The 16,529-nt window shown below is 45.0% G+C and overlaps 1 protein-coding gene across 9 annotated transcripts in view; it reads right to left on the reverse strand.

Annotated features, from left to right (window-relative positions):
- TANC2 (tetratricopeptide repeat, ankyrin repeat and coiled-coil containing 2) overlaps positions 1-16,529 on the reverse strand; it is a 195,941-nt gene that overhangs the window by 28,109 nt on the left and 151,303 nt on the right. For all 9 annotated transcript variants that reach the window (XM_048320430.1, XM_048320452.1, XM_048320472.1 and 6 more), the window contains 3 exons: positions 5,853-5,961; positions 1,565-1,687; positions 297-533 (listed from right to left, as the gene is read on the reverse strand). In XM_048320430.1, coding sequence (XP_048176387.1) covers positions 297-533; positions 1,565-1,687; positions 5,853-5,961 — 469 coding nt within the window. The remainder of the gene's footprint in view (positions 1-296; positions 534-1,564; positions 1,688-5,852; positions 5,962-16,529) is intronic.

Genomic DNA, 16,529 nt, shown 5'->3' on the forward strand with positions numbered 1-16,529 from the left:
TTCAAGGAGTTCTCCAGAAATCTTGTGCAGGTCACCAGTGCAGCGTCACTAGGCAGCTCATACCTCAGACCTGAATTCCAGACACCAATTACTGCCTCTCAGGAGTTGGTGTCAGTGTAGGACTTTTAAACCCACTGTGTTTTAGCAGAAAAAACAACACCAAAAGCAGCCTCCTGGCTTCATCTGCTGGAGGATGCTCCCTAGCCAGTGTTCCATGTCCTGCCTGCAGCTCCTACCCAGCCTTGAACAGATGTGGAACAGTTTAGATCAGCTTTTGAGCAATGTGGCTACTTCACCTTGGCCCGTTTCTTGCACAGCAGCACCACAATGCTCAGGAACCCAGCGGCGGCCGCGTAGCCCAGCGGGGTCAGGCCACTCTCTGAAGCAGCATCAACGTTGGCCCCAAACTCCAACAGCAAAGCCACCATCTCCACGTACCCCAGGTGAGATTGGACACACAGGATGGGGGCATTGTTCAGAACTTCCGTCCGGTAATTCACGTTTGCACCTCCTAAAATCAGCAAGCGACTGACCTGCGCAGGGAAGGAGAGCTGTTGGCTGAGCTTTATGGAGAGACAGGAGTTTATCGTAAGGGCAACACTGAAACATAAACCAGGGCCCTGGGCACATCTCCAAACAAACAGCAAAGGACATAAAATGCTGAGTAAAAACATTTGCCCAATAGATGGTCCCATTTTAAGTAGATGGAGCAGTTTAATCATTCCCCAAGTGGCTAGGAAGTGGTCTGAAGGGTGCAGCCACCCTTTGTTTCGGAGCAAAGACACTCCAGCCCCACTGCAGCAGCTGGGGACATGGCAGGCATGGGGAATCAAAACACAGCTGTAGAGAGCTGTACTCAGCATCCTTCCCATGGGATCCCTCTCTAGGGCTGGTTTGGCTGCCCCACTGCGTGGCTCCCTCTGCACTCGGCACCAGTGGAAAAGGCTCTACCTGATGCTGGAGAGTGACAAGGAAGGGACATGGGGACAGACACTGAGCCCATCTTGCCTGGGTGGGAAGGACCTGGGACAAACATCCTTCCATGTCAGAAAACAATTCCAAACCTGTATCTCTTGTCTGAAATCCTTTCTGCTGTAGAGATGGGCTCACTTAAGTCAATACATTCATATTACCACTGTAAAAGAAGTGCCTGAACCAGCACATGAGCACATGCTGTTGGATTTGCTGTTACCTCAGAGTTCATGCCTATCTAAGCCAGAGCCCTTTACATGAGCTGTCAAGTTCCAACATCAGTTGTCGCATTCCACATCTTCGGGAAGGAAAAATCCCATTTTGCACAGGCACAAACTCACTATTTGCTCATTGCAAGGAAAAGGAGATCCCTGGTCAAAGTAACAGAGTTGAGGGACCACCCCAAATGGTAAAAAAATCTCAAGTGGACTGAAGGCCTCTCCTCAGCTCAGGATAAACACCCAGCAAACTGCTCAGGCTGCCCAGGACACTGGACATGGCTCCAGTGAATACTCTGCATGGTCACTGCCCATTGCTGGAGCTTCTTGTGTGAGGTCTGAAGCCCCCAGTTCTCGTCCCCCTCCTCCAGTACCTTTATGTTTGGGGTGTAGAGATTTCTCAGAGATGCCAAAGCCATTGAAAGACCTTCAGTACTGTAGGAGATCCAAAGGCCTTGCAGGATAGAGGAAGATACCCCAACTTTTTTACTCAGACCCTGAAAAAGAGAAAGTAACTTAGATCCAAGCTCACAAATCTGCTCAGTTACACTGGGCAGATCATCCTGGGTCTCTGGACTTCAAAGGAGTTTCAGGACAATAATGACTACACCCAAGATAATGTGACAATTTGCCATATCTGACCTTCACAATCAACTAATAAGCTTGCAGAAAATTACTTGTAAAGGTGGTAGCCATCTCCAAGGCCTAGGAAAGGCAGGATTAAACTCTGAGCAACCAGATCCATTCAACACCCTCACAAAATGTCACGTTAAGGAGCACAGATCGCTACTTCTTTTCTTTTTTAATAAAGTACACAGTATCTGCTCACAATAAGATAAATTCAGGAACTTTCAACGACAGCCGGGAGCAGCACGTCCTGGTCTCTTGTACCAGATTGTCTCCAGCCTTTCTAGGCGGTGTCCGTGATCACATTATACATAGCACACAGAATGCCTGACGTATTTTCCATCATCACTAACTGGCAGACCACAGTTAAGCAGGTTTCTCCCAGTGAACAGCTGGATGGAGGAGCAGAGGACTGGGAAGGCCACTCCAGCAGGAGCCGTGCCGTGAGCATGCCCTGCCTGCTGCAGTTCTGCTGCTGGTTTCCCATGAAAGCCTGCTGGTTCCATGGAAACTTCACAGGCGTTTTTAATTCGATGTTGATAAGAAAACCCTGATTTCCACTTCCTTGCATGCTGGATGGTCACTTCCATCCCTGCAAAACAGCAGGATCCGGTTCCGGTTTGTGTGACTGCGACTGGGATGGTGATGGTGGAACAAAACCAGCAGCACCAGGTGGGATTTGTTTCCCCTGAAGGAAGATGTGCAGGAATCATCATCCCAACCCACTGGTGGACTCGGCTGCAACCTCTGATTCCTCTGTGTGAAAGATAATCTGCAGCATCGCCCTAGCCATCAACAGATTTGTCACTTGAAATGGTTTTATCACCAAAAGAAGCAATAGATTTTTGACAAGCTCTTATAAATAACAGCTCCATGTGCTTGTTTCCTTAAAATTCAGAGAGCTAAACCAAGAAAAATATCTGCTTGTGTTGAGGGAGAAAGAGCTCAAGAATTCGAGCCACTGTTAAATGCTGCCTTTGAAATGACACAACGCAGGACATTAGAGGTCAATATTAAATTTCATAAACTCAGGATGATGAAATTGGGAAAGGGAAAGCAATTTATAAACAAAATAATTTAAAAATAGTTATACTACTATCAAGCCCATAAATGAGGTGCCTGAATCACCATCAGGACCAAGGAAAATGGTAGATATTTTGAAAATAGCCCTCTGAAGATAATCACAGATGCCATAAAAATCTTAACTGTTGCATTAGAATATATATATATACTTAGATATTAGTGCAAGACAAAAAAGGTGACATTTATCCTTTAAAGAAAAAAATACATTCAACACCATAATCATTCAGCTGCTGAAAAAAGCCTGCCCTATTTCTCATTTTACAGCTTCCATCTTCCTTTTCTAATTCCCTCTTCAGAACTGTGGAGCAGAGTGAATCCTTCAGCAAAAACAAATCCCAGCTTGATACAACATCAAACAAAAATATCATCAGTGGTTCCTACTTCATTGGGATCATCCAACATGAGACCAGGGTATGGCCTGACCATTTAAAAAATTTTGCCAACTCCCACAACCCCAGTATTCAAACAGTTGGTTTCTCCTGTCCTGTCATGTATGCAGCTGTCAGCATCCTTAATTTTTACCTTATCACCTCCTCTGCTATTTGGCCATTGGCACTTTATAGAATCCCAGAATTCCAGACTGGTTTGGGTTAGAATGGGTTACAGCCCATCCCATTCCACCCCCCTGCCATGGGCAGTGACACCTTCCACCAGACCAGTTTGCTCCAAGCATCACCCACTTCTGTATCTGACATTTCAACTAATTTAAGATGAAATTAAAGCCTTCTCTTTGGCTGATTTGCAAAACATACGCCAACCTGAAGTTTGGGTCCTCTTGTATCAGAGCCGCACAATTCTCTTGGTGCCCTTTTATTCCATGCCAGGCTTTTCAAGTTGGCTTTCCATGTGCTCCTGCTAAGACTGGTAACCTATTTAAAAAACTGAAACATTTGTACTTTTGCTTTTTTTCCCCCCTGAACTGTTTGAGGATGTTTGTGTTTAGAAGAGAAAGCAAAACCATCAGACCTCAGCCAGCAAGTGAAGATGGGAATGTGAAAGTGTCTTCCCACCACATGTCAGGTCAGCACTTTGTGTCTGTGCATCACTTACTTTTTTTACACCTGGAAATTCCAAGTGTTCCATCATCACCTTGCTATGGTACCAGTGGATTCAAACTAAGAAGGACTGGGGAAGGATAAATAAATTTTCTGAGATGTTTTATCAAAGTCTACCTCTATACCCAGTACTCCCTGTCTGGACAAAATGCTTTAGCTCTGTTCTAATATTCTCCTGGCTTCCTGATGAGTACATAAAATGGAATTATAATGGCACCGGGCCTCCATAAATACTTTCAAAATTAGGATCTTTGTGTTTACAGAAAGATCTTTGTGTCTGCTGCTGTAACATGGCAACTTGAGGAAAAACACCCTGAACTGATGACCTGACACGCTCCCTACTTGGCAGAAAACCCATGACCACACTGGTAATGGCTTCAGCAAAAGATCAGCCAGAATGAAAAGCCTGAATGGGAACAATGCTTGTTCAGAAACAAATACAGTCGGTAACAACTGGCAAAGAGGCTATGCATATACTCTTGGAAATATTTTCTTTAAAGAATGCTCAAGCTCTTAAACATGGTCTGCAATACTCCAGCCTAGTGCCTCCTTCAGAAACTAATGCAGCTCGTTTCACTGAGTAAAGACTCACAAATCCTCAGTAAATACTTGTTAAAATAAAGAAAAAAAAAATCTATTCAAGGAAAAGCAAAAGACTAAGTTACAGTTTCTCATCCAGCTAATTCAAACCCTTTCAAAACTTTGTAGTACTCCTAAACAACATTCTGCTATGCTTATCAGTCACCGTGACACTGATCTTCCTGCAGTGTTGGAAACCCAAGGATTCTGCTGAGTGATGAAGAACAGAAGGCTGGACTGACATTTGTCATATACTACCTGTCATTTTCTACCATTCTATATATTCCTCAATTAAACCTGGAATCTATGGGAAACTTGTCCACTTAATGAAAATTGTCATTTGCTCAGAGTCTTAATCCCTGTTAATTGGTTTCCACCACGGACGTGTGAAATGCAGAAGGTTTGCAACCAAATTCAGATATAAATGGCAGCTGAACAGTAAACTCAGGGCTGAATTTGGCTTTGGGAATGTAACTGAAAATGTGAAATTGATACCCTGAGGGGTAATGCACCAATCTGGGGTTCTTCCCTTTGGCTCCAGCCATTGCCTTCCCAAACAAGCAGACTTTGCTGCTACACCTGATGGTGAATCTGGCACAGGGAATACAATAAATAAATCCAACAGGACTGATACAAAGCAGAAATCAACTGTTTGCTCTAGGAAGAGAAACTGGAGTGCTGACGCTCTTAAGTCTATAAAATCATACAGCGACCAGATGAAAATACAGCCTTGTTTTTCCTAGGGTTAAGCACCCACAGGTCCTAACAGTTGTAAGAAATTCTGTATTTCCTGTGACCTTACAAATCCACCCTCTCATTCCCACCTTCTGGTACCTGGGCCAGCAGGAAGAATGGTACTTTGTTTATGAGTCATATTGATACTCGCATCCAAGTGTGCCTTCCAATTGCCCAAGTCTTAAATGTCCGTGTGAAGAGTAAGATGGACCAATCAGCCAATCTCAACAACCATCAAATTTTCCCTTTACAACCTCAATTTTGCATTGGATTCTTCAAAACGGCTCCTTTTAAGAGATTGCTTTTTTTCTAGATGCTGCTACAAGAACTTATCTTTCAGGGGAAGAAGCATCTTGTGGTAGAAGAGCAATTTTAGGTAAGGAGGCTATCCGCTGAATTTACAGTCTGAAGGAGGGTTTAATTTTAAGGATTTCTTAGATACCATTTTCTAAAGCTCACTTCTACATGCTTCAGCAGCCTCAAGCAATCACACTTCTTACACCAACCCCACAACAAGATGAGACTGGGTGCTGCCAGTGCTGGGGATGAGGTTGGCATAAACCTTCATTTGAATTTTTGTTACCTTAAAAATATGTGCTTTGAGAATGTGATGTCCCAGTTCAATAGTTTGCTGTCGATTTAATTTTCCTTCTTGTCGGGAAAACCAGAAGGCAAGTAGTGTGTGGCCACTCCTAAAATCAGAAGAAAAAGTATGTTAGTATTTCTGATTACACCAAAGAAACAACTTTTTGAGGACAGTTTTTGCTTCTGCTAATCCTTCAACCACATCCAGCTTTGGGAAACAGAGCTGGCTGAATTCTCACTTGTAAACCAACAACTAATCGTGCCCTTTATTATTGGTGATCCCTGACAGCTCAACCTCCCCCCAGACATCAGCAGACAGCAAAAAAAGCCCCAATATATTTTCTGTGAGCAGATGTAAATTTAGAAACACCACAGGTACAATGTCATGAAAGCTGAAGTGTTACTTTTATAGTCATTTCACAGAGGAGAACCACATTTGCAAAGCACGTAACCAACTTGAATATAAAATAAAAAATGCCATATTTAAAATATCCACACTTTGAATAAAAAGTCCTTTAAATGACAACTGCACTCTCTACCCTGTGGACAGTCCTGTGGAGTGAAACAACTTTATTTCTTTGTAAAACTCCTTTCTAAACACAACCTCCAGCTTTTCCAGTAATAAAGATGCTTCTGGCAATGCCCTACCAGGTTGACAACCAAAGCAAATTAACTGAACTACACACCGAGTCCTGTTTAAGGCAAAATATAATAAAAGAGACAATAACTTCTGTCGCTAGAGGTGATTTCTATTGACATTTTAAAACCTTTAAATATTTACAGACTTCCATCTTGTAACACTGCAAGTTCAAAATGGCTGAATCTTCTCAAAGATACAAGAAGATGATTCTCCACACAAAACACACATGATGCAAAAACGTGAACTTTTAGTACCATTTCTGGGTGAGACCAACAAATACCTGCTCCTGCAGGTGCCCCAGGCACACGTGGATGCCACAGCAGGAGATGCAGCAAGCAGGGCAGGAGCCAGCAAGGCTCCACACTGGGATCTCAGTGGTCTGTGTGATGTTTTTTTGGTTTTACCAACAAGATTATATTTTTCCTTAAGCCCCTGGCTGCTCCCAAGGGAGTCCTTTTAAGCCACTTCATTTCTGGAAGTACATAAAAATGTGACTGCACTAAAAGCAATCAAACCCTTACAGCCAAGGAAAATAAAATATTATATCAACTGTGGCTTTAAAAGGGCTTTTAAGGACAGGAAATGTTATTAGCTCATCCCTGTCTGGTAAAGCAAAGAAATACTTTGGATGGCCAGACATCTAGTTAAATATTACACAAGATAGAAGCTTTCACAGCAGTGGGGATTTACCAGCTCATCCCCATTCAGGGTGAATTACTGCCCATCTCAAACTCAGGAAAGAAGTGAATGACTTGTAATGCCCTGGCCAGGTGTTTGGCAAGGCGCCCCCCGAGCCCTGCCAATGAACCTCCTTTTGGATCAGTAACACATGAATTTGTGTGAGCAGAGCCCAGTGATGCTCTGTCAGCCCTCGTGGTGCTGGGAGGACAGGAATGTGGCTGCTGGAGGAGTGGGATGAAAAAAAAATCGTATTTTTCTGACGAGGCAGGACTTGATCCCCAGGTTTGGACAGTTGAGAGAGCACCACATCCCATTTACAGGTTAGCTGCTGCACTGGTGGGGAATTCTGTTGTGCTTCATTCCAAAACACAGCTCTGTTTATAGAGGCACCATCAACTCAAGTAACTGTTTTCTGAAATGTTTTTACTGACTGACAGCACTTTCACTCTCAGGGTGACTTGACCATAAAAAGAAATTGAAGAAAACCCCTTTTTTTGCCTGTCAAGCTGCTCTCCACACCTTGGCCTGGCACACGGCCCGTGCCGGGATCCCACTGCTCCATGCTTCCCATGACTGAAGAAGGAGAAGCCTCTCCAGATGGTGCCTCTGCCCATCACAACACAGCTTTGATACCTCAGCTGAGTGCTGAAAATCCATCATGATGCTAGTGCACAGGGCAGCGCCTCTGATCCCACGCATCTGTGCTGTGGGAATTCTCCATATACCACGAACAGAAGGGACAAAACACAAAAAGCTGGGACAACAGAAGGGCCCTGAGAGTGGTTATAGCACTTCGAGGTAACCCCAGCTTGTTGCCTTGCATTCCTTTGGCTCCCCCCCTCTTTGGAATGGGAGGAGAACGTCAGGTCTCCTGTTAGAGGAGACAGACAAATGCATTTGCTCATTACACTGGTTAACCTCTGGGAATGTCCATAGGAAGGAAGGAGAAACAGATCAGGAAACACTTAAGTGACTAGGAAACACAGCTTGAGTGTTGCCAGATACTGCTGGAAGTCAAGTAGAACAGCAATTGCTGGATTTAACCTGGCCCCATTCAGCCAGATTATGAAAACCTGTGATTGCTGCAATACACTCAGTCCATCCCAAAAAATCATCAGATTCACAATGCCGTGACAGGCTTTGAGGAGGGGCCAAGGTGTTCACCTCCACCCAAAGACTGGTGGTGCAAGTTCAAGAACTTGTAGGTTGCTGACAAGGCAGCTGGAGAGAGACTTTGGACAAGGGTCTGGAGTGACAGATCAAGGGGAACGGCTTCAAACTGACAGAGATCAGGTATAGATCAGGTATTAGGAAAACATGCTTCCCTGTGAGGGTGGCCAGGCCCTGGCACAGGTTTCCCAGAGCAGCTGTGGCTGCCCCATCCCTGGAAGTGTCCCAGGCCAGGTTGGACTGGGCTTGGAGCAACCTGGGACAGTGGGAGGTGTTCCTGCAGGGGGTTGGACTGGATGGCCCTTAAGGTCCTTTCCAACCCAAACCATTCTAAGGTTCTATGATTCCGTGATTCAGAGCCATCAGTGTGGGGGTTCGTCCCCCCTGCCATGTAGCCCTGGGAGGGGGGCAGGGGGTTCCCTGTCCCTGCTCAGCCTCGTTCCCCGTTGGTTGTGTTGTGTTCCCCTGCGCGGGCAGGGACCCTCGGGCCCCGTGACTGCGGCAGTTCCTCGGCAGAGCCCCGGCCATGGGCTGCAGAAATAAACATCTCTGAAACATCTACCAAGAATTGGTCTATATATCTTTCTTTTCCACTGCCTCCTTGTTTGATACATCGTGTTACAGAATGCCCAGTGTAACACATCAGCTCCTTCCCTTTCTGGGGAGATGCTCAGGCAGGGGATCAGGAGCCGCATCTTTCTGCTCCAGATTGTGAGCACCTGTGCAAAGGGACCCTTCAGCGATGCCCCTCTGCCTCTGGATTATCACAGGACAGCAAATAATACTAGGCTTTTGCTTGTTGGTGGAAAACTCTTTGAGAACATTTAGGAAGGCTCTGAATGGATCAGTAACTGCATTAATCCTAAGCATGAATTGATGATCCAGAAGCTTCTAAGGTGCCTGCTCTTCGCAGCAAGAGCTGAAGTGCAGCTCCTGCCTGACACACCAGCCCAGGTTCCAGTCAGCTCCTAAATTGCTTCTCTGCTGCAGTTGGAAGGGTATTTACCTGAATTTAATCATAGACATGACTTTGGTGTTACGAATAAGGCATGTATGAACTACTCCAGAATAAAGTACAGTATTAATGAGTGATACATTACCTCTGCAATGCTTCCCAGACCTTGGCTTTGGGCTGGTTGATAAATACTTGTTCTGTCAACATTAATTGGAAACTAAACCAGACTGCAACAGCACAAGGTTGTTTTTTTTTTAATACAGCAGAGTGGCAGTAATGAATTCTACATCAAGGAGCTCAGTGAAATGATTTGCTTTGAATTTCACCACTGCAGAGTTTATCATCAGAGATTTTTCTATTTTTAATGTAAGATTTCTTTTTTTTTTTTTTGTGAAAAATTAATAGCCCTGCCAGCTCAGATCCTGCAGCTTTAGTCTGCTCTCTGTGCCTGTATTGATTCCTCTAATGGTCAGGAGTCTGCCTAGATGGGCACATATGTGTTTGGGTGTGTGTACGTATGTACATATATGCCGTGTGTATATATAGATACATAATTATGTATGTGTAAGCATATATTTATATTTACATATGTAAAAAAGACATAAAGATAAGTCTCTAATCATTCCAATGCCCTACACAGCATGAATTAGTGCACACCTACAGCAGCTCTAAGGAAGGCAAATATAAGAGAAGGCTGCACATGAGCTTATGTGGAATTATGGAACGGCTTGGGCTGGAAGGGACCCTAAAGTCCATCCAGTGCAGCCCCCTGCCATGGGCAGGGATATCTTCACTAGACAAAGTTGCTCCAAGCCCCATCCAATGTGGCCTTGGACACTTCCAGGAATAGGGCAGCCACAGCTGCTCTGGGCAACCTGTGCCAGGGCCTGACCAGGCTCTCGGGAACGAATTTTTTCCTAATATCCAATTTAAACCTACTCTCTCTCAGTTTGAAGCACAGTCCCCAGGTGACCCCATTCCTCATGTCACAGATGGAAAAGGACAAAGTCTCACTGATAAAATACTGATGTGACCAAAGAGCAGTGAAGGAGAATGGTTAAACACAAAAGAAAATATTGAAATCTCCCAGATGTGTGTCATCTAAACTCTTCCAGTCCTCAGGTAAAAAAGATTTTGAAGGGTGAAAAAGTACTCCAGTGTTAAGGCATTTGCAGCACCAGAGCAAAAGACAAGCAAAAAATAAATGAGAATCAGTCCTGTTCACTTCTGAACTACCAAAGTCCAAATTCCCTGATTTACACCCACATCTCCCTTCTTCCAACTATGCCCATGAAAACAGTCCAAAATCAAGAGATCTGACATTGTGCCCAGTGAATCTGCTCTTCAAAAGATGTGTATTCATATTTTATTCAGCTCTGCCAAGTGTAATGTTATAACTCCAGTTCAGAGACTAATGTGTGCTCCAACAAAGCCCGGAGCCTCTTCCCTTGCAGAATGATATCTGGATGTCTGTCCTGGCTGCAGAGAGGCCAAGCTCAGCTCCATGAGCCCCTCTTGAAGGAACAGTTTATCACCTAAATTGATTTACTGATTTTTTTGTAATGTAGTTTCCCTCTGATGTTATAATTGCAAATTAACTTGGAAGGAATTCACATTATAAAAAAAATTCAAACAAAACAGTCAAGGCTACTTTCTCCTGCACTGCTGGAAGACGATTTTGCTCTAAAAGTGGGTTTTAGGATTTGAGGAATAAAATAACAGGAAGAATTTTAGTCACATTTCTTTCTTCGATCAGTTTCTGCTGATCAGTTTTCTCCACTCCTTTCTTCTTGGTGGCTCAGTGCCACAGGATGGATTATTCTGTGAATATTTTCTTCCATTTAGAAGTGAAAATGGCCCAGCAGACAGAAGTTTAAAGTCCAGAAGAAAAAGAACAGATTTTATGAAGACAGTAACTTAAGACATGAAATATATTCAATCCCCCCCTGCATCCCAATGCTGAGGTTTGATGTCTAATGAGCCAGTTAAAACGAGCTGCTCCACTGATATCCTTTCTGGTGGTAGTGATCACATCTGCTCTCTATCTCATCTGCTATCATTTATAATCTGTCTGCCTTTTCTCCTCGTCTCTTCCAACTGATGCTGCAGCTGCAGCTCTGACTGCAGTTCAGGAGAAACCTGCAGAAAAGTCACTTCACTGCACTGCTAAATCCCTGTTACAGATCCCCAACTTGCTTCCAATGGCTTCAGTAATTTATTTTTGAATTCTGCTTTCTGCGTGAGATTAGAAAGGGACTCCAAGAGAGCTGGAGAGAGACTTTGGACAAGGGTCTGGAGTAACAGGACAAAGGGGAACGGCTTTCCACTGCCAGAGAGCAGGGTTAGATGGGGTATTGGGAAGAAATCCTTCCCTGTGAGGGTGGGCAGGCCCTGGCACAGGGTGCCCAGAGAAGCTGTGGCTGCCCCTGGATCCCTGGCAGTGTCCAAGGCTGGGTTGGACGGAGTTTGGAGCAACCCGGGACAGTGGGAGGTGTCCCTGCCCATGGCAGGGGTGGAACTGGAACTGGGCTTTGAAGTCCTTTCAACACAAACCACTCCGTGATTCCCTGACTAGAGTTAACATCTTGAGATGCTGGAGATGTGGAATTTGCATACGGTAAATTTCCTACACTCACTTTGTTGAGTTATTGCCCATTCTTTTTACATTTTAAAATGTACTGGGTTCCAAGTCATGCAGTCAAAAATTCTGGAAGTTCCAGTTTATTCTGGAAGACATATGGGAAGCCTAGAAGTTGTATTCTCAGAGTCAGCACTCCATACTTGGTGAACAGATTGGGTTTGCCCCTCCAGTTTACTGGAGGACATGATGATGGACTCATCCCTGTGATTCACAAATATGGCACTCACTAAATATGGCTTGAGGGGTAAATTAAAAGAGCAAGAAATGTTGGACTCTCATTCCCATGCAATGGGTGTAGAGGAAGTTCTGTCCCAAATGACAACTCAGCCACCACTTCTACCGTGCTCCACAATTCTGCCAAAATTAAAGCTGTGGAAATGATCTTGAACAACCAGATCCCACGTTAATCTGCTAATTAATTGCACTAACTCAGTACAGGCCTTGCACAAGTGCAGATGACCAGACAGCAGGCTGGGCAAGGAAATAACCTGACCTCATGTATTTTGGTGGCATGTGGCATCCAGCCCATGGCTGGAGATGTGGAAACAACTGATATGTCCCTTGTGGCTGTGCCAATCTGGCGAGTGCTGCCTGTGCCTGTACCTGGGGGCACTCAGAAAGCCCACTGTGAGCTACAACACTTGCAGAGCTACAAGACTGGCACTCTGGAGCAATGAAAAAGACACTAAGAGAGGTAATTCCAAGTGTAAAGCAATGCCAAATAATGATGGCAGCCCCTTGAGAGCTGGTGCTGCTGCCAACCAATTTGGAAAACCTGATTATTCCATCTCTGGTCCCACAAGGTGCCAGTGGGCACTGCATTATTTTTACTTTTCTGCCTAATATATAAGGAATTCTAATAAATTCTGAACCCATTATTCTGCCTCACCTTGAATTCAAACAATTTGCCTTTGCTTTGCTGAGTAAAATCCATCCCACATGGATGTGGAGAAAACACTTAAGACCTACCCTGGGTTTTGGTGAACACTTGATTGTTTCTGCTGACAATCAATCAGTGTATTTTAAGAGCTTTTGAGAGTCTTATAATAAAAAAGAGGAAGAAAATCAATTAATCCATGCACCATAATGCCCAAGTGAGCTCCATATGGGGGATTGAGCTGGGGGTAATTTTTAAGAAGTTAAGATGTGCAATGCAAGGACCAACTCCCCATTTAAAGCTGTTTGTTGTATCCCTGAATTGTTAGAAATATCACTTTCACCAACTTCTTTTTCTCCAAACTTTCTAAATTAATTATCTTTACACTGAGGACTGTTATTTGTCAATCAGATTCAGCATTACATCAAAATAAAACAAAACCCCCGGATTTTTCTCTAAAGCCTTCACTCTATCATTTTGCTAGGTAATACACAAAAACATTAATTTTGCGTAGGAAAAGTCTCCGCTTGCAATATGATCCCAAGAGAGAAAGGAAAATGTAAAATACCTACAGAGTATTGTACTAAAAGACAGCTCTGCCAGAAACCATGGCAACTCGGGTGTTAGATGAGAGCTGCATCCTCTTGCCTGGATAGCTGCTGCATGTTTATCCATGCAGTGTGTCTTGATTTGGGGTTTGAGGAACAGACTTGGTTTGTGGATGTAGAAGAGGAGGGAAGAGGTGAGGAAATGGCCTTGTTGTGGGTTCATACAGTGCTTAGTCTTCAAAATTCACTGCCCTAGGAACAGCAACCAGGAGCAAACCTATGCCAAAAGCACCACGTCTGCTGCTTCCCAGCTGGTCCAAGTTCCAGTGCTGCGCAGGTCACTCCGCGGAGCAGCACGGCCGTGCCAAGGTGACCCTGGAGAGCAGTCCAGGGACTGGGGGCTGGGGCTCAGCTCACATCAGTGAGCAGCTGCAACAGGCCACACGAACTGCTCCAAGGACTCAAGGAGATGGGAATGACTGCCTGAGCAACACCTGGATGGCAGGTCCCTAAAATTAGGTGAGGTCTGGCTTCACCAAGCCAGAGGTGAAGCGCTTGAGGTGAAGATCTAAAGTGCTTCATTCTGCTATGGTCCCACGGATGCTGGGACATCCCCACGCAGCACAAAGTGCCTCTTCCCTCAACCACCACCACTAGCACACACAATGTTTGTTGGTCCAGTGCCACCCTGAGACACAAAAGCCCAAACTGGGATACTCATACAGGCAACAGCACTGAGAGGATCTTTTTCCTACCTTAGCTTTCCTGTATAAGAAAAGAAAATCTGTGAATCTGCTTCAAAGCCCTGTGTGTGGGGTAGAGGAGCAGCCTGGAGACATTCACCTCATCCAGCCTTATTTGTCAATACTGGAGACATCTCCTGGGGAGCCCCTCATCCTGAGATTCCTCATAACTCAGCTGGAGGAGATGCTTCCCAGGCATTCCTCATCTGACCTACTGTAGCCTTTTAGCTCAGGATAAAATGAATCACTGTAATTTCTCTCCTCTGACTATAAAGCAAGTCTAGACAGGTAACTCAGATGTTTATACTTAAATCTGGATAAAATAATTTCACTTCTGGGGTCCGTATCTGACTACAGCTCTCTTGCTGCCTTGCCAGGGCAAATCACTTTATTTCTGTCTCGCTCACAGCCCCTTCAGCAGCAGCACAAGGATAAAACGTTTTATTAGTCTTGTAAAAGTGTGGAAAATAATTGCACGGAAGTTTCTGATTAAGTCTGGGCAGAAAGCAGCACTGCACTAGAGCAGGATTTAGGTTTAGAAATACAAGCGGAAGAGGAATGTGCAAGAAGAACCATTTTCTCCGTGCACCAGTCACAAAAGATTGGGTTTTTCCCTAAAACGTTTTATGTTATTTGTCAGGGAAGCTGCCTGGTTGATGTGCTGGCCTGACAGGCTGGGGGGATCGTTACTGCAATGCTGGTTAAGTGCTCTGGCAAATGCCTCACTGGAGCCCTGCGTTAAAAAATGGAGGGGCTAGGAGGGGTTCCTCTTTGGGGAGACCAGCAGTGAGAACGTTACCCTTCAGAGCCAATCAGCCTCTGCTTTGGACAGCAAACGCATGATGAGGGCTCAAAGAAGAGGGTCAGCATCTCGATGGGCTAACCAAAACCCCAGAGGACGGAGATCTGCTGTTTTTCTTAAAAGCATAGACAAATGTGATGATTCCCGGCCACTGCGTTCCTGCTCTCCCCTCCCCTCTTTTCCGTGCTTCTGAGAACACGTGAACTCGCACTCACTAATGAAATCAGGAAGATTATCCCAGCTGCAGTGCTGGGATACGAGTGGACACGAGGCCCATTATCCCAATTTCCTTTGTAATGGCCTCACACCTGGACACTCTGTCAGGGCCAGTCAGTTAAAAGCAGCTTCACAAAACCACATTTCACTTCAAAGCTCTTCTCGTGGGGACAAATATCAGCCTCAGCAACCTCACTCTTCACGTATTGACACAGTACGGTCAAACAGCTCCACGTATGAGAGTCCTGAGGAGTGCTCTGTACAGTGGTCACGTCTTCTCAATTCCCAAGTGAGCAGAAAGAAATCCATCTGGCTGTGAACAAACCAGATGCAGGCAAATTTTCACAGGCTACTGCTGTGAGCTCTGTCAGTGGGCAGTTATGACTCTCTTCTAAGAAATAAAATGAAAAATCATTACTTATCCTAATTGTCACTCAGGGTTTCCCATGCTCTGAGCTCAGTATCAGCTGGACAGGAGGATTTTGAGGAGTGTCACTGCTGAATCTCAGGGATCCCTCTCTATTAATCTCTGGATTGCATCTGGTTTCATTAGTTACCATCAGAGCATAACGCAATTAGTACACATCATACACCAGAGATATATATTAGTCCTCCAGCATGTATGGGGGCTCATGCCCATGGCAGTGAGAGCCTGTTGATGCACTGGAACTTCTTTTTGCCTGTGGGAAGGAGCTAAGTCAGGCCAACTCTGTGGAGATACCCTGCTTGCACAGAGCATGAGTGGTCCCCATAAAGTCATCATTAATTTCCTCACATTAATGGCACATATGAGATGAAAACTGATACCTGAAAATCTCCTAAATGGTCTTGAGGGCAGCACGATGTGTTCGTGATGCTCGGGAAAGGCAGCAGCAAACCCAAATGTTGCGCAAAAATCTTTCTGGTGACTTGAGTGAACACGGTCTGACTTGTGCCTTTGTGCTGATTACATGCTTTGTTTCAGTGCAAAACCATCTAAAATGCAGCACATTTGAATTTCCTTCTGAATCTGGTATTCTGAGAGTGCCCTTTCCCACCGCTGTGAGGATGAAGGGAATTTCTGGATGCAGAGAACCACAGTCCCCAGGTTACTCACCCATAGGCACTGCTACCACCCACAGCACCCAATACACACCTCACCCACCAGGGAAGCATCCTGCACCTGGATTCTCTTTCCATGGTAATGATGGAAAGCAGTCACTTGGAAAGCAGTGATTTTTCTGAGCTGCTCTTGTTCGGGATCATTCTGGCAGGTGCTGTGTGATCAGTGACAATTGCCAGGAGTTCTGGCTGCCGTCCCCTTACCCAGCCGACAGCAAGCTCTCTTACAGCCATGCCAGACAAAACCAGTAGCACCAGGTGGGAGCAACTGGGATGGAGGAAGCTCTCAGCTTCACTGGAG

The sequence above is a fragment of the Corvus hawaiiensis genome, chromosome 1 (genome assembly GCF_020740725.1).
Source record: "Corvus hawaiiensis isolate bCorHaw1 chromosome 1, bCorHaw1.pri.cur, whole genome shotgun sequence".
NCBI lineage: Eukaryota > Metazoa > Chordata > Aves > Passeriformes > Corvidae > Corvus > Corvus hawaiiensis.